This window comes from Styela clava, chromosome 4, assembly GCF_964204865.1.
Source record: "Styela clava chromosome 4, kaStyClav1.hap1.2, whole genome shotgun sequence".
NCBI classification, from domain to species: domain Eukaryota; kingdom Metazoa; phylum Chordata; class Ascidiacea; order Stolidobranchia; family Styelidae; genus Styela; species Styela clava.
The window spans coordinates 3,994,123-4,001,709 of record NC_135253.1 but is presented as its reverse complement, the minus strand read 5'-3'; the positions used below and the strand labels follow the sequence as shown (position 1 = coordinate 4,001,709).

At 30.5% G+C, this 7,587-nt stretch overlaps 1 protein-coding gene across 2 annotated transcripts in view; it reads left to right on the top strand.

Moving 5' to 3' along the window:
* Window positions 1–914: 914 nt before the first annotated feature.
* LOC120325814 (E3 ubiquitin-protein ligase rnf213-alpha-like) overlaps window positions 915–7,587 on the top strand; it is a 51,707-nt gene continuing 45,034 nt past the window's right edge. For both annotated transcript variants that reach the window (XM_078111444.1, XM_078111443.1), the window contains exons 1-8: window positions 915–1,072; window positions 1,493–1,618; window positions 1,797–1,947; window positions 2,075–2,186; window positions 2,576–2,684; window positions 5,573–5,653; window positions 6,911–6,961; window positions 7,249–7,320. In XM_078111444.1, coding sequence (XP_077967570.1) covers window positions 940–1,072; window positions 1,493–1,618; window positions 1,797–1,947; window positions 2,075–2,186; window positions 2,576–2,684; window positions 5,573–5,653; window positions 6,911–6,961; window positions 7,249–7,320 — 835 coding nt within the window. In that variant the 5' untranslated portion in view covers window positions 915–939. The remainder of the gene's footprint in view (window positions 1,073–1,492; window positions 1,619–1,796; window positions 1,948–2,074; window positions 2,187–2,575; window positions 2,685–5,572; window positions 5,654–6,910; window positions 6,962–7,248; window positions 7,321–7,587) is intronic.

Sequence of the window (7,587 nt, the reverse complement as noted above, 5' to 3'; positions counted from 1 at the left end):
ACGCGTATATTTAACCAAATACAAAATTACCCGAGCACACTGGCAGTTAAGAATATTTCGTTTGCATATGGGTATACATACTACTTTTGAAATTTTAAAGTTTTTCACAAATAATGAGAATTCGCATTGCTTATGCTTTATGGCGATGGTCGGCAACCTTTTGTCGCTCGCGGGCCAAAATTAACGTTGCAAGTCATTGGCGGGCCGCACATATTTTTAGAAAGTTGAAAAACCGAACGGATGATACTTTTTATAATAAAAATCAAGCAGTGATACATCTCACGAATAAATTGTAGATTTATTTCCTCATTGCATCTCATAAAATTTCATTTGAATATTTTCAGCGCCGTTGAACCCTTTGCACTTAGCATCAACTTTTCTGCGTTTTGTTGCCATTTGTTTAAATATAATTAAATTATATGCTTATTAAACTAGTAATTGTGAATTTTATAATTGTTAGGTTTTAATATAATTTAGTCTAAAGAATATATTCGACAAAACGGATGTTTTGTTACTATAATTTAGTGAAGCGTCGCGGGCCGGATTATAGTGCTCCGCATGCCGTAGGTTGCCGATCCCTGCTTTATGGTATTGGGCATTGTTTCATCTGTTGTCATGACTTGACGTTTTAAAAATTCATCTTCCGTTTTTCTCTCCGTTTAAGTTTATAACATGTCTAATTTATTTGGTATTTAGGCTATAATAAATAAGACTCAATTAATATTTGAATGGTATTATTACAATTGGCTAGCAGATAATTTTTTTAAATTAATTTTTCATCCATGAAATACAAGAAGTTTTGTCCACATGTGCTCGGACCTATGCAATGCTATGAGGATTAGTTATATTATTTGAAACACCAAAGAAATTTGCACTAATTAAATTTTATTTTGGTCTTTCCTATTTACAGTTCAGATGAAAATGGGTTAGAATAAAATTATGGAGGAAATTAGTGAGGAAAAAACCAAGCTTATACTTCATTGTCTTTATATAATACTGAATGAATTCTTTGATACAAAGCAACAGTTGCTGTGGGTGCATTTTCTGAAGAAAAAAGCAGTAGTTTCGAAAGGTTAGAAATAGATAAATATTCCCACCTCACCTGCCATTGAGAATTGCAATGTTAAAAAACAATGGCCCCATTGCAGTTTATGATGCAAACTCGTGACTTCGTTGCACTTTGTGATTGAATTTGTGCGTTTATATTCCTATTTCATTCTGAAAGCAAGACTAGGTATTTTGTTTAATTTTTGAATAAATATATCAAATTAAGTCAAACAACCTTAAGCAATTTGTCCAACTACTTCCACAAGATGTATAATTTCAATGCAAAAATTTTAGAATGCTCTAATATGAGTTTGCGTTTGTGAGGTTGATTATCAAAAGCATAAAGACTTTTCCTTTATTTTAACGAGTTGAGCTCATTTCTTTCAACTTAGTGCTGCTTTTTGCGAACAAACAATCAATTGGGATAATTTTGAGTTGCTTTCAGGTCAAGCCAAGAAAGTAGAGAAGGAATTCAAGAAAGATGAATATGAAAAGGGAATATCTAAGCTTATCGACTATATGGAAAAGAGAGAATGTCTCATTAAGTTGGAAAGATCATTGGAGTGTGAAGGTTTAAAATCTTAATTTGTCATGATAGTCAATCATTTAATTATAATTCCCAATGTATCATAATCGTTATGAGGAATAACAATGAAACTTAATTAACAACTGTTCATTTAAATTTTTGAAATATTTTTCCACATCATATTTATTCAAATTTATAATAATATTTCTCATTTGAATATTAGATTTTCCTGCAGAAAACAACACAAAAGTATTGTTAACCCACATCATAACTCATAAAAATGAAGATTTGTTGCTTTGTTTTCATCATTGGCATCAATTGCATCATTTACGAGACACTTTAAAGGATTCATCTCTCGATTCATCCGAGAATGAGTAAGTAAAAAAGAGAAAAGTATTTAGTTTTTCAAATGATAACTTAAGGTTACTATTATCATGTAATGAATTGCATTTTTCTTGATTACGGTAATATCACATTCTATTTTATAACTTTTTAACACAGCGATGAGAAGTTCAGAAAACAACTAGTGTTTGCAGCTTTGCATGAAATCACTGAGAATAAAGAAGAAAAAACTGTCTTACATGCAGTACGTGATATGATGCCAAGATTTCAGGTAAGTTTTGAATCTTTTGTGGTTCATCAAAATGAAATAATATCAATCAGAATATTTTATGACGATTCCACATCATATTTTTTGAGGTATGACATTTTGATTCATTTATATTTTTAACTATTTACTCTAATGTTATTTATTGTAGATCGCAATGCTGAAACTTTAAAATATTTTACATTGCTTCCATCCCTGAAGTTTGATATAAGCTTGCAAGTTAACTAGAAATCAGATTAAAATATTTCCATTTGGATTGTAGACTTAATTATTGAAGCAAACAAAGTAGTTTTTTGACTATTGTGATTGCTTGTTTTTTGGCTGTTGAAGTGTTCTATTCTTCAATTGCAAGTATTTACATCTCAACTAATATACATTAAATTTGTTTTCATCAGATCGATTCAGATACAACAAAAATACATGCTAGTCTGAAGAGACATGCAGAATCTTCAGGACTTCAAACAAAACCTATTGCAAGCCAGAATAGTCCTCAAACCAATATTGGTGAGTACAGAAGTTATTTGAAGTTATGTTGAAAAAAAATGAGAATTTATCCATTTATAACATTTTATACTGTCAATTTATCCACTGTAAGGAAATTTAAGACAAGGTCTATAGTCTCTTAGTAAGACAAGTCTAATAACTTGAAATTTGCTCCAAGTTTTTTGTTTTTATTAAGCTAGGGTTGAGTATTTTGATTTGAGTATTCAGTTCATGATGCATTGGTGTTTCATTTGTTTGATACTTTAGTCGACTTTATTTTATTCTGATTCTTTGCATTGTACAAGTAATGCGATTAGGCAAGAGTGCCACAAGGTGTGTCAACAAAAGAACTGAGTCTTAGTCCAATATTTCCATCCAAATCCTAAATAAATAGACTTTAAGTAGCAGTTTAAACACATTACCACGATAACTCTAATATTATATATATTTACTTTATATCTGCATTTGGTCATGAACAGTAACTGAAGTCAAAAGAATATTTGTATTTTAGCATTGTTTAATTTAGTTATTCAGGTTCTTTGGTTCCAAATGTGTTTTAGTTTATTACTTTTCAGGTTTATTTTTTATTTTGAAAGTTAATTTTGTTCTTTCTTTTGTACGTATTATATCATATTTTAATTCTGATACAAAAAAGTATTGAGAGAAGAGCATTTTTTAAAGCACAGTATTTTACAATTTCATAGCCAAAGCAAAGAATTTTCGAGAACATGCTAGAAGTTTTAGTTACTGTCATAAGTTTTTTTATTTTTAGCCATAAGTTCTCATTACTTTTTGCAAAAATTCTTTTTTGAATTGTTGCTATTTGATGTTTCTCAGGTAATAAGTTTGGACCAACTAATGAAAAGAAACCTAGAGTAACCTTTAAGTTTTGCAAAATTGTGATTACTGTAAATTTGATGTTTAGAAATAGTAACTATTTATTAATTTCTGAATAACTCCTGGATTTGTAGTATATTAGAGATAAACACAATGATTTTTACAATAGTAGGTTCTTAATATGCCAACAATACACAATGAAAGTAAAGACAAAAATCACATTTCAGTGTCAAGAAAAAACATATAACCCAATACTGATTATCGAACAGTTATGAAGCGCAAACAAAAATTCATACATTTGTAGAGGAAAAACAATTGAACTATGTATATATCTCATATATCCCATCCCAGAGTAAACTGCATTACTATCTTTTACATATTAGAGAAAGTTCGATGCACCAGCTAAAACCTTCCTGAGACTGGTATTGTCAAAAAGTAACACAATCTGGCAACATTTATTGGCCAGTGAAGGCTTCAAAAGTTGTATGGTTTTGGGCCTATTTCAGAGTGCGTCAGGGGGGGTCATCAGTATAGCCATATAACCATCTATCAGCAGTTTCTGATGTTTTGGGCACCCTCTTTGATGTTCTGTTTAAAAATTACTTACCTAACCACTTTTGTGTATGACTATATTAATGATCAGTTGATCGCAAGGTATTATGAAGAGATAGGTATTCTCAGCAAAACAAGTTGGAGGTCACTGTTATATTGTAACAATCATGTCTATGTCACGCTGCATGTAATTATGGTTGGTTAAGTTGTATTGCGGTTTGAATAATTAACATCTCATGTTGCCATTCTGAAATTTTGGAACATCACAACGAGCAAGCAAATTGAAAAAAAGGTGTCACCAAAAGCGGTGGTTAGTAGATGTTCACAAACACATGTTAAAATCATCAATTTATTATACAATGAGAATGAATGAGTGAATATTGCCAAGTTGGGTGCTTTTATCGAACAGTGTCAGTTAATTAAGTTTTGTCTCTCGAAACTATTCTATATCACTTATACTACATACATCCCTTGCAACACTCGCAGTACTTGCAAAATAATTACATGAATAAAACTGATAGAGGTTGACTTAAAATTTGAAACAATTTAGTCAACACTTTTGAAGATGAAAAGGATTGTGCAAATCAGAAGTTATCAAGCATCATGATTCATTTGTAAATATAATCTGATTATGTATTCTAGAATATTTCTGCAGTAGCAGATTTTAGGTTCATGTTTCAAAGGCATTTATTCTGGGACAAAATGAAATCTGATGTATTTATTTTTCCAACTAAATTTCTATCCATAAACTCACTAATGAAACTGAAATTTATGAAAATGGGCTTTGGTTTATCGGGGCATCTGAATAGGTGTTCGGTATTGGGTCACCTGTAACTTGATAATCTATCAGACTATACTCCACTTTTTCTGCCTTGGCTGATGTCCATTGTAAAACTTACTTTTTGTTAATGTATTTATAAGAATGTTGACAAATATATTACCTAGTAGTTTTTGTTTAGTGACCTGTTGAGTGATCATTCATGATTTATGCTTATTAGATATAGTAATTTACAAATGGGAGGTTATTTGTTAGTTGACACCTTCCTAATTACAATAGAATTTAAATTTTTCTGGCCCAAGGTGAAGCTGAGTCTTAATAATATGACAAGTCATGATTTTTCTTCCGGTCAATATTTCATGAAGGGTATTGGAATAATTAACTACCTAGTTGTTTGTTTAATGGATTTGGAATGAAGAAAACAATAACCAAACAGGGTTTAAGTCAAGCAATCTCTTTATTCATATTTTCCTAAATGGAATTAAAATCCTTGCAGGGTATCAGTGTGTAATATCAAGATGTTTCCAATGCTTAGCAAGATACATTAAGACATTCATTCAGTCCTGTGTTCCAGGTGCAACTTGTTACAGAAAATAAACAAAAAATCTGATTGAATAAATTTAACAGTAGTACATGTTCTTTTTAGTGCATAACATATAATGCAAAATTATAATGGGTTTAGACTAGTGCTGATACAATCCTAGTTTGATGATATTGATGATCCAGTTTTGTTTGTATACAGATGATATTGAAAGAAAAAACTTGAAAAGATCAAAGGAAAAAGATGAAGCTAATACAGATTCTAAAAGATCTAGGTCTAAGGGTAAATAATAATATGTAACTCTCAAATCTAACTATCATCACTGCAAGTCTTGCATTTGTATATACCTTAATAATTTTGATTTGAAATGTTACAGTTTTAATTTTTGTTGAATGTCATAAAATTACTTAGTTTTATTCCCTCAGACTTTGCCATTTTTGGATACTTGGATACAAAAATTGAAATTGTAAAGGGACTCAATGGACACCCTGTAGATCAAATATATATTTTACGATAAAAATCATGAGTATTTATACAGTAATAGTTCTATTCAAATATATGTGAAATATTTCACTCTGAACGAAGTTTGAATCATATTTCAATAAAAATTAAATATTTCGGTAGCTGATACTTTATCCAATCATGCCAGGGGGTATTAATCGCAGCGCAGATGTGCTGTTGCAAATTTTTATCAAAATTGTCACAAATTTTTGGGTATACGATCAATTTAAATTCGCATATAATAGAGACCTAAAATAGATAATAGAGAATAGGCCATTCAGTGAAATACTGAACCAACAGTTTGAAGAAAATTACGCCTAAACAGCATGTCGAGTGATGCGTAAAATAGTGTGTTGCGCTGAACTTGAAATAAATGACGTCAGATCAGTAAAAGTCAATCACGAAAAATTCATTTTCATATTCATCCCGTAATTTGGTGTTATGTGAAGTGCTGCATGAACGCATTCGGCAGATTTAACGTCGCCGAAACGTTCAATGTTTGTCTTCTCCTGTAAATCGCTCTCTTTTTTCGAATCGCGTAAATCTGATTTCCAAAAGTGGCATCCCTACCTCAGGCTCAAGATAAAATTAATATCATGGAAAGCTAATGGATTTGTGCTATGAGAAATTTTGTTTTAGAAATGGCCATTAAGGTGCTCTTCTCCATTGAAAAATCTTTCCATCATTTGAAATAGAATGAAACAGAAAAATGTGTCTTGTTCAGAAGATGTCAATTTTTTTGTATTCATATATCATTGCAGATGAGAGACATATGATTTGGCATAGTACAATATATGCCAACTGTCAAATTTTCAAGAAGGTCATTTATTCATCAATTCAAGTTCATAAATTGGTGTCCTGTCCACAGCAAACTACTCACCAATAATCCTTTATCAATGATTAATATGTTATGTTTAGATATTCTTATGTGTACATCTAACTTTAGTTCCAAGCAAAGTTACCTGCCAAGTTACCAAAGTTACCTAAAAGAGACTCATCCCTATCTTTATTATAAATTAAAATATTTTTGTTTTCTAGGAAACGAGACAAGTGATGAAAGAGACCAAGAAAATCAGATAACAAAGCAGAGTATGTTTTTTTCAAGAAGCATAATAATTACTAATATATTAAAGATCTTGATTGTGAGATATTCAGCTTCGGCACTCAAGAAATTAGAAAAAACATCAAAACATTGTTTGGATTGTAATTGGAACATACCACTCTTTTGAAATATAAAGGTTCTATGAGCGATTGATCCTCCAAAATATGCTGTTGTGTATAACAATAAAATATTAATAACAAATACATTAATTAACATAGTAAATGTGCAGAATGGTTATTAGAAAATAACTGTTTTTTATTTTGTGTTTTTACAGAAGTGCAAGATATTATGGAAACAAGAAATAAGAAAAAGAAATTAAAGAAGGATAGACTGAAACCTCCTGGTGGTAAGCGTGATATTGGACATCCAACATTCAACAAAAATTACAAATGAAAATTTGTATTCATTCGGGACATTCTAGATTACATTCTAGCACCCTAATATATATATTTTTTCATAATGTATGCCAGATATATGAATATTGAAATTTTAGATTATGATCAGATCATCATTAATGTTATTACACTCACAATCCATTTGATCTTGCAAATTAATTCTGGCATTTGTATCACAATTGACATTTGTACTTTATAGTCTGAGTTGGAATTTATGG